The sequence below is a fragment of the Lycium barbarum genome, chromosome 12 (assembly GCF_019175385.1).
Source record: "Lycium barbarum isolate Lr01 chromosome 12, ASM1917538v2, whole genome shotgun sequence".
NCBI classification, from domain to species: domain Eukaryota; kingdom Viridiplantae; phylum Streptophyta; class Magnoliopsida; order Solanales; family Solanaceae; genus Lycium; species Lycium barbarum.
Window position 1 is genome coordinate 1,796,219 of NC_083348.1, and position 17,487 is coordinate 1,813,705.

At 35.3% G+C, this 17,487-nt stretch overlaps 1 protein-coding gene across 2 annotated transcripts; it reads left to right on the forward strand.

Moving 5' to 3' along the window:
• Positions 1-12,694: 12,694 nt before the first annotated feature.
• LOC132622336 (methyl-CpG-binding domain protein 4-like protein) lies at positions 12,695-16,445 on the forward strand. 2 transcript variants are annotated; one of them, XM_060336931.1, is made up of 6 exons: positions 12,695-12,724; positions 12,816-12,891; positions 13,492-13,800; positions 13,873-15,267; positions 15,833-16,029; positions 16,106-16,445. In XM_060336931.1, the coding sequence occupies exons 2-6, from the start codon at positions 12,832-12,834 to the stop codon at positions 16,221-16,223; spliced, it is 2,079 nt and encodes a 692-aa protein (XP_060192914.1). In that variant the 5' UTR covers positions 12,695-12,724; positions 12,816-12,831; the 3' UTR covers positions 16,224-16,445. The 2 variants fall into 2 exon arrangements, with proteins under 2 accessions (XP_060192914.1, XP_060192915.1); XM_060336932.1 differs by having other exon boundaries at positions 12,701-12,719.
• The last annotated feature ends 1,042 nt before the right edge of the window (positions 16,446-17,487 follow it).

Consider the following 17,487-nt stretch of genomic DNA (forward strand, 5'->3'; position numbering starts at 1 on the left):
CCGAGCTAATGAATTGGCTGGATTAATTAATAATCAATACTCATTCATTTATATCGTAAAAAATAGGCGGAATAGTATGGGAGATCCTGTACTTAATACTCTGTGACATCCCGGTGTTTGTACTTACATATTTGTCTACTGAACCTCTCTACCCATCAGAACTGAACATTTTAAACATCTCTCGTCCTATGTGGCATTTGACTTAGCTATGTGTGTGATACACTCACTTTAGGCGAGTGAGGTCTTGTAAAAAGGCATTAACAGACAATTTTTGCCTTTTAAAAGCCACCTTCTTTTGCAAATATTAAATCACCATTGTTGAACCAATTTTGAGCTCTGCCATAATGTTAGTACATCATGATATCGTCTGCATGAAACCAATGATGACTAAGTCCCCTGACTATTCCTAGGAAGGAACCATCAGTGTTGGTATTAGCCTGTAAAAAGCCTCCATTAAGAGCTTCCCATTCGATCATGATGCTTCTAACCCCTGAAAGAACACCCATATTTGACAAAATCAAAACTTCAAATTCAAATATCTAAAGTTTTTTAATGATTCTGATTTTTAGTGGAGTTTACAATTTTTTGTGCCTTTGGTGAGAAAGAAAGAGCGAGGAGAGAAAATTTATAGTCTAAAATGGGAAAAATTGAAGTCTAATTCCTTACTTATCCTATTATTTTGCTGTAATTAATAAATTATTGTCATATTTTATTATTAAGTGTAAGTAGCTTAAATAATTATAATTATGATTTAAAAATAGCTTATATCCATGTAAAAGACAAATGGTGCTTTAGTAATTTTGATTTATTATTTGAGTCATCATTTAAGGATTGGGAAATGATACACCCTCTACATATTGAATGGAAATGACAACCCCCTTATGTAATATTTTTCAGTATTTTTTTTTAATAAAGATCTTTTTTTTTCTAGAATTAAATTACAAAAATATAACTTTTATTATCGTCCCATTCACCTATTCCATTGAAAATAATGTACTTATCTTTTATGAATTAACAACTACTTGAAATATTTTTGTTAATAAATTTCAAGCTAGGAGTTAGTATTTTCTTAAATGGTATGCTAAAAGTTATGTGAACACTTGTTTTGAACCGGAGGGAGTAATTTAATTTTAAAATTTCCATTTCACTATGAATAAGATGATTTATAGTCATACATATATATTATAATTTATTGTAGACAATAATTTAGAAGCTTTATTTTAAAACTCTGTGTCTAGTCAGAGTTTTCATATTAATAGGAACGGAGAGTGGAATTTTATCAAAATTTATAATTTGGCATGCATAAAGCGCACACGTTGAATGAGATTTATATATGTCCTAAATAGAGGTATTGAATGATCTAAATAGCTTAGCTCTTGAAGAGAAAACCAACAATTTTTCAAAGTTTAGTTCATACAATCTTTTTTCAAAAACTCAAAAACTTGAAACACCAATTATATCCAACCAATTAAAATTAGGGAACAAAAAATATAGATACAACATTTGTAATTAACATATGGTGTGGAAAATTATTAGTAAAACGAATGTCACATAACTTGAAATTTCTTAACAAATTATTCCAAGTAGTTGTTATATCCTAAAAGATAATTATATTATTTTCAATGGAATAGGTGAATGGGACGATAATAAAAGTTATATTTTTGTAATTTAATTCTAGAAAAAAAAAAGATCTTTATTCAAAAAAAAAAAATCACACCGGAAAATATTGCACGAGGGGTTATTGCTCACATTCAATATGTGGAGGGGTATCCTTTCCTATCCCTTAGGGGTCATTTGATAGCTGAACATTAGAGACAACTTATTCATGTACTAATTTATGCATTAACTTACATCACGTTTGGTAGCTAGGAAAGAAGCACCTTGTTCATGTAATAATTTCTGCATATTTATACGCGTTTGGTATCTAGTTAGGAAGTAAGTTATTCATGAATAAAATTAGTACAACGTTTGGTTTGTAATTTAGAAACCGCATAACTAATACATGTATAAGTTATGAGGAAATTTGTGTATTATTTTATGCGGGGTAGAAGATAGAATAATTAATACATGAATAAAAAGTTAAAATGACAATATTACCCTTATCATTCTCAACTAAATACTTTCCTTTTCTAAACAAATATTTTATATAATTTTTTAATATAATATTTTACGATAATATTTTAATTTTAATTATAAGCAAATATTTTAATTTTAAGAAGTATGTAATTTGTTAACTTTTAATATAACCAACCAACTTCCAAAGAGATGATTTATGCATAAGTAAACCCTATATAACTAAACCCTGCATAACCAACAACCTATTTGGCCTAGTGGTTTTGAGGCCAAAAACGTTTTTTTGGGAGGAAAAAGCACTTATTTGGGTTATTTGAAATGTTTGGCTAATTAGTAAAACAACTTTTAAGTAGAAGCAGAAACAATTTTTCTACGACTGGGAGAAGTAGAAATTGAAAAAAGGAGAAGCAGAAAATCATTTTTTTCAAGATAAAAGTATCCCTACCATAAATACATATTAACAAGTATATCCCTCATTAATCCATTAATTTTTATTTTACTTAGTATAAATTTGCTTTCACATATGTAATAGGCTTTTATAATTTGTGGAATGATTTTTAATTTTATTTTGATAGTATATTTTTAATATATTTAAATCATTGTGTTGATATTGTATCAATATTTAATATTTTTATAATTTATATATGTATTATATTAAATGACATTTTTAATATATAATTTTATTAAGTTTTAATTAAATAAAAGTAAGAACTTAATTAAAATCTTTCATAATAGATATTTAAATAATTTCTCTTTGTACAATAATCTTGATATGTCCTTTTTCGTAATTTGACACTCAAAAATACTTTTAAAAAAAAATTAGTCAAACACAATCTGCTTATTAAAAACATCAAAAATATTTTTCAAATAAATTAGCCAAACACAAACTGCTTCTCACTAAAAGTACATTTTTAAAAATCACTTTTAAGAAAACACTTCTCAAAATAAGTAGTTTTTAGCCACCGGACCGAACCAAATCTAATACCTCTATTACTATCACTTACATAACTAAGAGTCCGGAACCAAAATACCCTAAAAAAACATTTTGAACCAAAATACCCCAATAAAAAAAAAGTTACCAAAGTACCTTTAGCACAATATTTTACTGCGCTATAGCACTTGACGGAGACGGAGCCGTTAAGTGCTATAACGCAGTAAAATACTGCGCTATTCAAAAGTTTCTCTCACCTATAACGCACTATTTTACTGCGTTATAGGAGTTTGTTTCTCTCCTATAGCGCAATAAAATACTGCGCTATATTGCTTCACTATAACCCGATCGGGTTCCACCACTGGTCCCCTCCATTGGCAAAAAAAAATTCAAAACGCCATTGGAGGCGAGCCAAGGTGGTCCCCACGTCTTAAAAACGTCGTTTTCTATTAAATTTCATCCGAAAAGTGTAGATTCTCGGTATATTCAAGTCAAGGATCAAGATTCTAAGTTCAAATTTTGAGAAAAAACGGCGTACAACTAATAACTCTACAAAAAATCTTCGATTAAGGTTTTCTACTATGAACTTTTGTTATTATTTTGTAATATACATTATATTGCATGCATGTTTAACATTTAATCGTCGTTAATTTCCAAAAAAAAAAAATTAAAATTTCATTTTTTTTTGTTTGATCGGGCTGGGCAGTGGCTGATGCCACTGTTCCGTTTTTTTTTTTTTTTTTTTTTTTGGTTTAATTCATTAATTGTTAAATGTTTATGAATTGTTAATTTGTTAAATGTTTATGCATTGTTAATTTGTTATATGTTTATGAGTTGTTAATTTGGTTAATTATTTATGAATTGTTAATGAATTATTATTTTGTTAAATATTCTTTGTGAATTGAAAGAAGTTGATTGGTAATAAATTATTATATTGTTAACACTTTGTTTGGATGATTGTTATGTATTGTTTTGACATTTATCGTATTGTGTTGTATTGTATAGGACCAAATCAGTGGTTATATAAAATAGAACCTTTCGTCGTTACATAACAATAAAATTAAAGTAGCAATCAAAGCAAACATTTTATTTAAACTAACAACATAATATAATACAATAGGTAACAACCATCCAAACAAGTTGTAAACGATTATGAAATGTTAATCTATACAATTTTAAAAGCGTGAATATATATGTTAAATAAAAAAAAATTATCTTAAAAAGAATAGTTAAAATTCTTCTTTTCATAAATACATAAGCTAACGATAAAAATGTAAAGTTTATAGGAAAATATGTGGTCGACGAATATACTCTTTTAGTTTAATTTTATCGTAGTTGTGTTGGCTATTTGGTCAACTAAAAATGTATCACATATTCAAAATAGAGTTCCAAACAAATATTATTGCTAAATTTCGATTAGTTAATATAATTTATCTTTCATTTCAAGAATAATGACTAATTTAGTTTGTACAGACCGGACTCTTTCATCGATCCGAATGTTCCCCCTAGGCCTGATGATCACCCGGGGCCCGCTGATAGATCAGTATTTTCTTTGCAAGACAATCATAGGTCAGAGTTATTATGGGCTGGTACTAGAGGGATATCTATAGGTCAGAGTTCAGCTTAGTGCACTCTGCACTTATTTGGAGGGTCTGGATTCGGTTGACGACGGCACCCGTAGGACGATGTTGATCGTCATGCCCGTTTGTACCTGCTTATTATATTCGGGGGCATCTTGTTCCCGAATTCATCGGGTGCCTTTGTCAGTTTACGTTACTTGGTTTTTCTGGAGCATCTGGACCGCTTGGGAGACTATAGCTGGGGCGGTGCTGTTTTGGCGTATCTTTATAGATGCTTGTGCCGAGCGTCTGTTGGTGCTGTCAGAGATGTGTGTGGAGTTTTTGCTCTTCTCCAGGTAATATTTAAGTGTGCGTTCCTTTAATGTCAACAAACCTCTTGAAAGGACGACTAAAAATCGTATTTTCTAATATCGCTTACAGTTATGGGCGTGGGAGAGGATGCTGCCTTTTCAGCCCGTACCTAGGCATCACCTCGAGATTGACATGCCTTATGCGAGGAGGTGGACAACGGGTTTTGACCGGGATGTCGATACGCACCACAGTATTCTTCCATTCCAAGACCAGCTTGATCACATGACAGACGATGCGGTAAAACTATTTAAATTTACATTAATAATTTAATTAAACGTCTTTTCTACTTGGTGATCACTGATTTGTATTTATATGTTATGCAGCTATTTATATGGACGACGTATGCTGCTATATTAGATGGTTTGCCCCCCTTCTGTAGGGCAGGTCAGGGGGTTTGGAGGTCGCGGTGTCCATTGATACACCTGGACATCGTAGAGGATCACATGCCCGAGCGTGTCTTATGATAGTTTGGGCATACACAGAGTATACCCCCTGATGTCCGTCATGAGCTCCGACACTACCAGCGGGACGATCGGGCTGCCGTTGATGATGATTTTTTGGCTTTCATGGATGTCCAGCTCCACCGTTGGGAGAACAGGTTGGGCACTTTAGCGGTGGTCGCCCATTTGACTCCCATTGAGCATTACATGCGCTGGTATCATAAGATCACACGCCGATTGATCGGCAACCTAGCTTTGCTTCCCCCTAGGGATGTAGGATATTCAGCACTCGCGGGGCAGTACGAGGCATTGGTAAGTTTATCGTATTTAGATTTATCTAATTTCATTAATTGTTACGTTTTAAAAATAAACTTTTTTTGTTTCTGTTATACACAAATGCAGCTGGTGGCCGTACAACGTTTACGCATCTTGGGGTTAGAGCATATGCCTTACCCTGGGCTTGCGGGGCTTGCCGCGGAGATGGTTAGGATTTTCGAGGATAGTATCCGCCAGGTAGGCGAGATTAGGCGCATGGCGGAGCCTATTCCGGAGGCTGAGTATCAGGCAGCACCGGGTGCTCCCAGAGGAGGAGGCCGTGCTGGCAGAGGACGTCGTGCTGCCAGAGGACGCCGTGCGCGTAGATGACGCGGCGCTGCTGCTAGAGGACCTGGTGGTGGAGGATTGGTAGATGAAGCGGATGAGGCCGATCCCATTCCAGAGGGCGTTCACGGTCTAGTCCATCCGCAGCCCTTCCAGGCCGGTGGCAGCTCACCTGGGGACTCACCTATGTTTACGCCGGCGCTCTTACTTGCTGAGATACCCGGGTCTTCATCACAGCCGAGCCAGAATGCATACATGGAGGAGCGTGATAACGTTGATTGGGCGGCGTTACGCGCTTCATTAGCTGATGAGCGGCCTGTGAGGAATTTAGAGGGAGCCCGGATTCTTGACTTCGATGAGTTTTTGATCCCGATTAGTATTTAAAATACTTATTTGTTCATTTAAATTATTTATTTTAAATATATATATATGTTACTCATTATTTAGTACTATCTTATATTTTAGGATTCGGCGCCAGCGAGTCCACCAGAGCCACACACTCAGGCATTTTCTCATGGGCCTGCCGAGCCAGCGATGTCTTCCCATGTGACTGTCGAGCCACATGTAAGCTTTTAATTAAAATTAGTTTTATTCAATATAAGGTCAATATTTAATATACATATTTGATCATTTAAAGTACTTATTATTTCATTTTTTCATATTTTAGGATTCGGCGCCAGTGGGTCCACAAGAGCTGCCTATTCCGAAGCATTCTCATCAGCCTGCCGAGGCAGAGGTGTCTTCTCATGAGACTACCGAGGCGCATGTAAGTTTTTTACTTAAAACTAATTTTATTCAATATAAGGTAAATATTTATTTAATTTTTGTAACCTTTACTTGGACTTCGAACAACATCTCGTCCAGGAGACTACCTCATATTCACCACCAGACCCATCTCAGGAGCCTACAGAGCCATCTCAGGAGCCTACTCAGGCGCCCGTTGACACACAGGTTTGATTAAATAAATAACGTTAATGTATTCAATATAAATAAGAAATGGTACTTATATTTATATACTTTTCAGGTTCATCCTTCGGCGCCTGCGGTGGTGACTCACGACGAGGAAGAGGTCGAGTTTCCAGACCCAGCTCAGCCTGAGGTTCTGAGCGTGCCAGCGGGACTAGATCCCAAGAAGAAGCATGTTCTAGTTAAGGGCGTAAGGGCTAGGGGAAGAGGAGATGATCATGACTTGGAGCGCCCGATTATTAAGAGGAAAAAGGGCGATGGAGACGATGACGAGGGCGGTGGGGATGGCATGAGCCTTAGGCCCAGGGATAGTCTCCGGCATACTACATGTGGGACCCATCCTCGATAGTGTATATACATTAGTGTTGTACAATTTATCGTAAATATTATATATTTTTTGCATATTTATAAATATTATCTTAGTCTTTATTATTGTTTATAGTTTCACATCCTAAATTGATAATAAAAAAAAAACGTGACACATTCGAAATAAAGTTAAGCATTAATTTAAAATTAAGATGAAAACCTAAAAGATAAATAACTTAAAGCTAATGACTACTGTTGACACCCAATTTTGTCCCTCATTTATTTAATTTTTATTCACTCGGGCGTCTAAATTTACTGATGAGCTAAATACTTTATTTTCACTACTATTATTTTCGCTACTTTTATTTTTTCAACATTACTAGCATTACTTTATCACAAATTTTAAATGGTTCGTCATCATTTCATTTTAGGATTCGTACTCGTTAAATTAATTTTACTTTACACATACTACTTACTATTTGGCTTCACATAATATATGTTGTACTGGTTGTTAAGTTAAAAGCCCAAGAATAATTAAAATGAATGAGGAATGATCACAATTTCAACCAATTCACATTATCTTAAGCTCATCAGCCCATTACCCATACTCACCCGTCTGGCCCAAACATTTCACCCAATCCAGCCCATTATTTTACCCGACCCAGCGGCCCACTACAATTAAAACCCCTAAAACCCTTTTCCTTTCCTCTTTCTCTTCACAGCCGCCCTTCTCCCTCATTCTCTCTCACCCTCCTTCACTCTCCTCCCACGCTCCCCATGCTCTCTCCCACTCACTGCGGTCCCCCACGCCTCTGCCGCCTCCACTCACCGCTGTCCCCCCACGCATCATGTTCCTCTCCACTTCCCCTATTCCCCCGCTCCTCTCTCTCCTCACTCTATAAAGGGAGAGGGAATTTTCAGTATAAAAAAAAAAAAAAAAAAAAAGGATTGAGGAAAAAAAGAGGGGATTTGGGAACGGAAAGCCTAATCAACCAAAATCAAAGAAAGAGATCGGAAAAAGATAAAACAGATCGGAAATAGACCGAAAAAAAAAACCGAAGAAAAGGATTCAAAACTCAAATACTCTATTTCCATCTTCTTCGCTTTGAAACTTTAATTACTTTAAATCGGGTTCGGGTTCGTTCGAGTTCGGGCATAAATCCGAGACCGCGACGTCCCAATTCACTGCACCACAAACAGGTGAAATCCGACACTATTTTGATTTATTGTTCCGTTAGATTTTCATTAGTATAAAATCATGTTACGATGCCTTGTTGATTATCTTTTCACTTAAAATCTGTGCTTACTGTTGCTGTTATATTGGTTTAGATATTAGCGTATGTGATGTTTGTTGTTGCCGCGTGATCTTATTACAGCATGTGTTTGCATAATTTCTGATGTTTTGATTAAATTCCGAGTATGAAGTCACACGTTTTGTCGTTTTCGCTTCGTCTAAAATTAGTTTAGCATATTTGAATTTGTTGGTTTCAATTGGTGAGGAAATATCAAGCACACTGTTTTAATCAAATTGGGTCTGTTAAGTCTGACTGTTAGTATGAGCACCATATTTAAAGGTATAAAGCAGAACACCATGTCTTCCTTCAAATGTTAGTGTCACTAGCTGAAATTACTCTTCTAAATCCAGAATGTGGTCTTCCAGTTGGGCATTATGCATACAAATTGGGGTTTAATAAAATATAGGGATATGATTTAAGAAATGTTGTGTTAAAAAGCTACAGTTATTTAGTGTCATCATTAGTTCAATCTTACCATCTGTATTTTGTTTAAAAAGGGGACTTATGGATATCTGATTAGTTCAGCATTATACTAGTTCCTCATTTAATGACTCTTGATTACTTTAAGTCCAAAATAAATGGCAAAGTAAAAGTTTAAACATGGGTTATATGGAATCCTTATATGCACACTAAACTTGAAATAGCACTAAAAGGCTTAAACATGACTATTTGAACCTGTTTCTGTCTAATTGGGCTTAGAAGCTGCCTGGAACTGCTTTGCATAAAGCTGACATGTTTTAGTCTCTCAATGGGCAGTCTTGTTTTGCCTTCATGTTCAACCAGAAGTTTCTTTGTCTAATGTAGCTAAGGTTTTAATCTCAAAGGTCATAATTTTGCCAAATGAGTATTTGTATACTGTTTTGAGTTTCTCTATGTGATCATGAACAACAAATCTTACCTCTGTCCTGTTTTATTCCTTGAACTCTGCATTACTGATTGTGATTTACCTCTCTCTCTGCTCTAGATATGTCATCATGTATCATTGAATGAATTTCGCATAACTCCTGCCCTTCAAACATGTTGTAACTTACCTGCTTTCTTTCATCATGGCTGCTGCATACCCAGGATACTTTGTGCTACTGTTTCCTTCTGATTTTTGCATGACATTCCTGCTTATTTTTTAACTTGTTTCCTTAGGTATTCTTTCCTCTCCTTCTTCTTGTCCTAGTTAAGACACTGTATGTTTGTTCTGTGCAATCACATGCCCTCCATGGCATTTCATCTTGCTTGGTATTGTGACCTGCTTTTGATCATGCATCCTATGTTTAGAAATCTTCTCCAATGGTTCTTCTTCTCTGTTGTTTCTCTGAACATAAACTGCTGAACCTTCTGCCCAATTCTCATGAGTTGGTTGTTTTTACTTATCTCCTGTTGCACCATGGTCCTCCTCATTCCCTTTCCTCTTAAGGGGTTTATGTCATCTATACTTGATACATAAGAATGAATCTGAATTTTGACATAATATTTTCCTGTACTCCAGTTTACTTTGATCACTTACAAGACTATGCCAACGTATAAGTGTTGAACATGTGTATGATATTCTTCTGTTTTGAAATGGGATTTTCCCTGTGCAAATTTGTCTCCTTCTAAACCTCTGAACTAAACATAGGCTAGACTAAAGGTGTTGCAAACAGTAGGAGCTATCTGCAATTTTGCTTGATTGCTACAGTTTAACCTTTAAACTTAAGATCATATTGTACTCTCAAATTTCTGTCAACTTAAGTGATACAATTGTTACTTGTGCCTTGCCCTGTTAACAACCCAAATTAATTAATTCCCTGCACTAATTCTGCTGTTACTGTTTGCATATTTGTGTATATGGAAGAATGATATCGCCCTCTCTGTCTTGACCCTCTGTCGTTTGATATTTTGGGAATTTAACTTAATGAAAATGTGATGACAGTTGCTGTTGGGCAGAAGCAAGCATTGGTGTCTTTTCTTTTATCTGAAAGTTGTATGATTAGTATCGTGGTCAATTTTGTGAAGTTCAATGTCACTGCTAATAACTGCTGTCTCCTAGGCATGTTTGTAGTTAATGTTGTTCATTGACACTGCTGTGCAGATGCAGTTTGCCATGACATATTGTGCAGTTTTTCCTGCATTGTTCATTGCTAGTTCTTTTCTGTGCATTAGTATGGGATGCAGCCAATTAGTTTTGCAGAGTACACTGCCATTACTGTGCAAGTTTGCCTATTTTCTAGTGTTTGTGTTGCCTCTTATTTTGTGGTTATCCCATCCTGCAATTTAAGGGATTGGAGAGTCATTTCCCTCTTGGATAGTTTAGACTACAATTTATCCATGCTTAAACATCTTCATGACTTAAACAAGACAAATGGTTCATTGTATGTCATTTTTATACTGGTCATGAGTTTCCCACCGTCGATAAATGTTCGTATTATGGCAAAGTGCACCATTATATATGTGCGTACTCATATTGAACTAATTAGAAACCCTTCTACTCACCTTCCTCCTCTTTGCCATTATGCTATTGCTATGCGATATACATGGCATATACACCGTATACACAAGCTACTGATTTTGTTTTAGTTTACATATTATATGATCAACCTTATTCATTGATTATATACTAATCATTTTCTTTCATTTTTATGCATGGCTATCGCATACGAGTCCCTCGGACTTGTCTCCTTCCACATTTGGCGTTGGGCCAACATCCCAACATGATCACCACCATATCAGCACAACCATAACAGTGGCAACAAGCAGAAAGTGGGCTGAGCCCATTTAAATCATTTTACTTTTTATCTTATTTCTGTGTGCATTTAACTTGTATCGTATGACTAACATTTGTGCTTGTTAATTAAGATAAACTTTAGTGACATTAAGGGTTTTAGTTTAGTAATAGGTAGTTAATTCCATAAATTACATTCACTTCTATTTTTAAAACTATTTATAGTATCTATAACATTTATTTGAGTAATTGATTTTCAAAATAGCATGACTATATCTTTTGGCTAAGGGAATCATAATTTATGTTTACTATCTTAGAAGTTTAAAATGTCACAAATCTTACACTAACTTTAGCTTATCCTAAGAAATAAAAAGCAAATTAGTTTCAACGGATAACTTTTTCACTTTAGTTCCTTTCCAACACTTGAAATACATATTTGTTTAAAATAACCTTCGCACAACATACATTAAACTAATAGTCTTTCTATGAAACTTTTAAAATTTATTTAACATTAATGTTACATTAACTCTTTTAATTTGTGAGTCGGCATAACTCACTTTTTCCAAATACATATAAACATTACATGTTCCGCTTCTTTTAGTTTATTTTAACTAAACTCTTTATGCAATTACCAATTTTACTTTAAACAACTTTATCAATAATTCACAAAAAAAAATCATTTTTCTTTCTATAATGTTACATTTACATTTAGCCTAATTAAATCTTAGTCCGGTCGGTTAACCATTGTTAATGAGTCTTAAATGATGCCTAATCCCTTCCCTTTAGACTAATTGAACCCTTACCTAGAATCTTAATTTTGGCAGACCTTAAACAGAGTTAACTTTAAAAATAATTTTAATAAACTTTAGGTGTCCTAATTCACCATAAATAATTAGGTGGCGACTCCTTAAAATAAATAAAAACAGGAATCTCCAATATGTCGTACTTCTAATTTAACCTGGTTAAAATGGGGTATGACAACTACAAGTCTTCAAATAAAAAAGGACTTCGAGCACTTTTCAACCACTAAAATGACAATCCAAAGTATTGCGTATTCTTGATGTGTTGAGCCTATTTTATTAATTGTACAAATATAACTAGAGTTGTATATAAAATATTGAAGTTCCGGAATCTCAAAGCATGATTAATATACGGCTAAACTACGTAAAAAGAAATAGGAGTGAAAAATGTGAGAAATGGCAGACTCCTATAATGCAGTAAAATAATGCGTTATAGGTGAGAGAAACTTTTAGATAGTGCAGTATTTTACTCGTTATAGCACTTAATGGCTCCGTCTCCGTCAAGTGCTATAACGCAGTAAAATACTGCACTAAAGTTACTTTGATAACTTTTTTTTTGTTGGGATATTTTAATTCCAAATGTTTTTTTTGAGAACATTTTAGTTCCGAACCCCATAACTAATAACTATATTAATAATCCCTGCATAATCCTAACCAACTATCAAATGACTCCTTAACGTTAGAGGTAAGGTGAGATTGACTTATAATTTGGACAATAGAGTTAAGATTGTTTGATTTTCCCAATTTTGTGTCTTGAACATTGTGTCCTATTGCTATACAGTACATATGGCGGGAGGATGGAACCCAGATGGACTCTGAAGGAATCCGTAGGCGGTGGGTCGGTCCATGTGAAGAAGGTATTATTATCTATTGCTCCTTCTTTTGCTTTATTAGGGATTCACTTTTTACAGGTTAGGGCTATACATTACTGATTACTCCGAGTGACCCACTGGGTTTCAGCTTTTCTTTCTTTTGAATAATAGATAGTGAGAGTGCTTTCTGGGCAAACCAAATTCTTTTTATCCATTATCACAATATATAGATTCCTTCAATTCTTCAAGGGAAAAGGGTCAAAAATGCCCATCTATCGCTATAAATATCATCCATTACAAATTTAGATAAAAAATTAACTCTTTCGTTATTAAAATTTTCAAACATACCCTGTCTTAATTAAAAAATCTTCGACATAACCCGGTTTCATTTTTAAATCTAAATCAACTAAATAAAAAACTCACATGTTATCTGCTCCCTTGCCTAGTGATTTAAGACTCGGGAACAAGTTGGTCGTATATTGATTTTTTATATAGAGGGGCAGTTTTGACCCTTTTCCCCTTCTTCAAAGACCCATGAATCCCTCTTGTTTTTTGCTGAATATTTCAAGAAAGCACTAAATATTCATGGTTACATTTGTGTTGGTTGGATGACTGATACCTATCATTTATTACTTGTGTTATTAGATACGTACAAGTATGTCCAGTTCACGCCGCAGGGCGAAGCCATGGAGGGAGTTCCTCATCGGAATCCTCTATGAAGAATTGGTGATTCACGAGAAAGACTTCAACCAACTAGACTGGCAAGGAGTTGTTCAAAAATTATATCATCAAACAGGCAAACAAATTGGTGTAACACAACTGCAGGCATTATGTAAAAAATTTAGAGATGAGACAAAGCAGTTCATGGATCTGTTACAAGTTACTGGTTATGAATGGAACCCAAATAACAACAAAGTAACTTGTAACGATGACGTCTGGGAACATATTTATTGGGTGAGTTTGTCAAAGCTTACTATATTTTTCGTGGTTGAAATTTTAGTCTAATAAATTTATTTTCTTTCACAGATCCATGGTGGTAAGAAGATGTTTAGAAATAAAGGGCTTTTACATTATAAAATGTTAAGGGAGATATTTGGCACTGCTAAATATGGCAATCACAGTGTCAATTGTAGGTTTCTTTCAGAATCAGATGATGGTAAGAACCAGACAAACAGGGCGCGTTCATCAAGGTCAATGTCAGCTCAGAGTTGTGATAATGTTTCTATTGTAGCAAAAGTCGGTGATGATATGCAGGATGTATGTATGGATAATAAAAGAAAGAAGAAAAGGAAGAAGCAGAGGGAGAAACATTGTGAAGAGGAAGTAAAAATTGTAAAATCTTCTCCATATTTCGAGAAAGTGCCTGACTATGAGGAGACTCGAAGTAGTCAAGCTATTTCTGATTTGTATATGAAGCCTATCAAGAGTGAGTGGATGGTTACTCCGGAAATGCATCAGAGGAGTAACAAAAGGAAGAGAAAGAAAAATGCTAAACGTGGTGATGATGAGAAATTGGGAAATGATAAGAGGGAAATGGATGCCAATCCAGTCCTGACTGGTCCTCCTGATACAAAATTGGAAAATATTAATGAGAATGATAATAAACAATCTGCTGATTTAGATGAGGGAAGTGCTACTGTTGCTTCAATTTCGGTTAATCGTGGTCATAATGCAGTGGTCAAGAGTATTGATGATCTCTTATCACAGTTTGTATACAAAGGTGGAAGCTTTAGTTCCGGTAAAAGGAGGACTCAAGATGAGAAGATTGTCCTCAAGTCACAAGTTAGTAGCCCTTTCTCTCGAAGGTTCAAAACAATGCAAAAGTCTTCGGAATCTGGCTCTATGATTGGAAATGAGAGTCATTTATCACATTCTGGGGAAGGAGGCTGCAGAACTATGTTTGAACCTTGCGTATCTCAGAATCAGATTGATGGCAAGATGATTGAACAGAAAGCACGAGTAGTTTCCCCTTACTTCGTGAACGCAAAGAATGGTGAAACTGAAGTGAAGAAAGGAAGGTTGGTAAAACGTGTGATGAAAGGAAACGGAAAAAGTGACAAGAAATCACGAACCAAAGTTCGAGTGGTGTCCCCGTACTTTGCTAAGTCAACAGTGGGAGAAGACACAAAGGTAGGGGTGGATAGACCAAAGCCTTCTAAGAACTGTCTCACCAAAAGGAAGGTTTCTCCCTACTTTCAGACTGCACACCGTGAAAAGAAGAAGAGTGGAAAAAGTTCAAAAGGGCAGAAATCTCTCCTCTCTGCTTCCCAGAAAAGAGATGAGGCTTATTTAAGGAGGAGTGAAGACAACACTTGGGTACCTCCGCGATCCCATTTTAATCTTCTCCAAGAAAACCATGCTCATGATCCTTGGAGGGTGTTAGTTATTTGCATGCTTCTAAATTGCACCACTGGTGTGCAGGTAATTGTTGCCACTGTTCCCTTTCTTAAGTAGTCACGGGTTATTGAGATGTTTGGCTTATGTTGCTAGATAAAGTTTCCTGCATATTAAGCAGCAGCATCCTATGGGCAATTAGGAAGCAAATTTTAGACCTAAAAGTGATATATAGGCAGATTCCATTCTCAAAATAGGGGATATACAGGCAGTTAACTGGTGAAATTATTGTGTCAAAGTATCAGCTAATTGATAAACGTAAATACTTCTGATAAAGCCTTTCCATTTCTAGTCACATAATAGAACAAATGCAAGGGATAGACCCAAGCATCAAAGCTCAAGTGTTTTGGGATAATTTATTGCTTTGCATTAGCTTAAAAGTACTGGTGGACCTATTTAATGAACAATATGTAAGGGACAGCCAATTTTGTGTGGGGCATTCCCCTTTTCCCGTGGTTCGGGTTGCTTGTTGATCAGAAGTGAAGCAATGAGAGCCACATAGTTATTTGTGTCTTATATTTTGTATAATGACCTTGTTATGTGAGGGTTCTGTTTATGAGATCACATACTAATAGTGAGCACATGCATGTAGGTTGAGAGAGTGCTAGCAGAGTTTTTTACTCTGTGTCCAAATGCAGTGGTTGCTACAGAGGTTGCTGCAGAGGATATTGAAAATCTGATACGACCTTTAGGATTATATAGGAAGAGGTCACTGGATATTCAACGGCTCTCTCAAGAATATCTCGGAAAAACTTGGACTCATGTCACACAGCTGCATGGCATTGGCAAGTAAGACACGCAACTAAATGGATTTTAGCTCCTCATCACAGAGAAACTGAATTGATGCTTCTGTTTAACTTTCCAGGTATGCAGCTGATGCCTATGCAATATTTTGTACGGGCAAGTGGGATCGAGTACATCCAAATGATCATATGCTAACTAAATACTGGGAATTCCTGCATGAAATCCATGGAAATGGCTAGGCCTAAGGGTTCAATGTATTTACTTGAAGTTAACAGCAGATAATGCGTAGTTAGGGGTATATTTTGGGGGTCAGTTACATATTTTTGGTAGATTAACCTCTGGACTTTTTTAGTGGTATAGAAGCCTTATGGTACTTACTAGGCAACTGTTTTAATATATCATCTCTGTATATGACAGGTGCTAACTTCCTTTTCCAAGAGTATGTAAATCCTTGTTCTATTTTATGGCTCAATACATATTGAACATCTAATATATGCTCAAACTGTCCCCATTAAACACAAATTTGACAATTGTAGATCAAGTTCAATCACATGCTACTGACATGGAAACATATCACAAAACAAGCCAAAGGTCCGAAAAAGAGACAGAGAAGTTAACTGGAAATGGATGATTTTCGCTGTGGTTTACTCTTTCCGGCAATATTTTTTTTCCTGACGTTAGTGTTTGAACCGGAATATTAAGAAAGAGTGCATTTTCTCATAAAGTGTTCAATAGATGAAGAGAAAGACGTCTTCACTAATTCTCAAGCATTTGATTGTTTTTTGTTCTTCAACCCAGTTTTTGATCATTTTTAAAATGGCAGACACAGCATAAAGGTTGAATTTAGATATAAAAGGGTCAAATATTGTGCTTTTCGCGGAAAAGAGAGGAGTATTTGGGTGCCAAGCATCTCGATTTTTTCCAGTAAAGGTGCTTCTTCATCTAGGAGTAGTTGTTGTTTTAGGTCTAATAGTGGTGTTTATGATGGTTTAGATCACGCTTTTTAAAGTGTGGTTAAAGATCTAATATGTTGTAGTATCTAACCTAGGGAAGGCAATGGGGCGGTGAGTTGTTCTGTATAAGCAGGGCGGGATAAATGATATGTTTTAAAATCTTAGGCGGAGCGGGGTGGTTGTGGGTTTATTCCACTAACTAATATATGGACATTTTAGCATTCAACTACTCAAGTAGAAATATCACTGGCCACTGTAAGTTCTGTAATTTTTTTAGATTGACTTAAAAAGTTTCATGTAGTTTCCAAGAGCTTTATCATGAATCATAAGAATAAAAGTTAATTTCGACAGAATGTGCTGTTACAGAACCAATTTTCAAAAGCTTATACGCTGCCAGTTAAAAGAATTTTACAAAACATAAACAGCTCCTGTCATTATGAGAAGCAGCTTAATATGTTTTTGCTTCTATTGAGAAAACGCGACAAAACTGTAGCAATAAGTGATATCATTCTAACACATTTTCTTTGGAAACTAATCAAAGTTTGGTTTT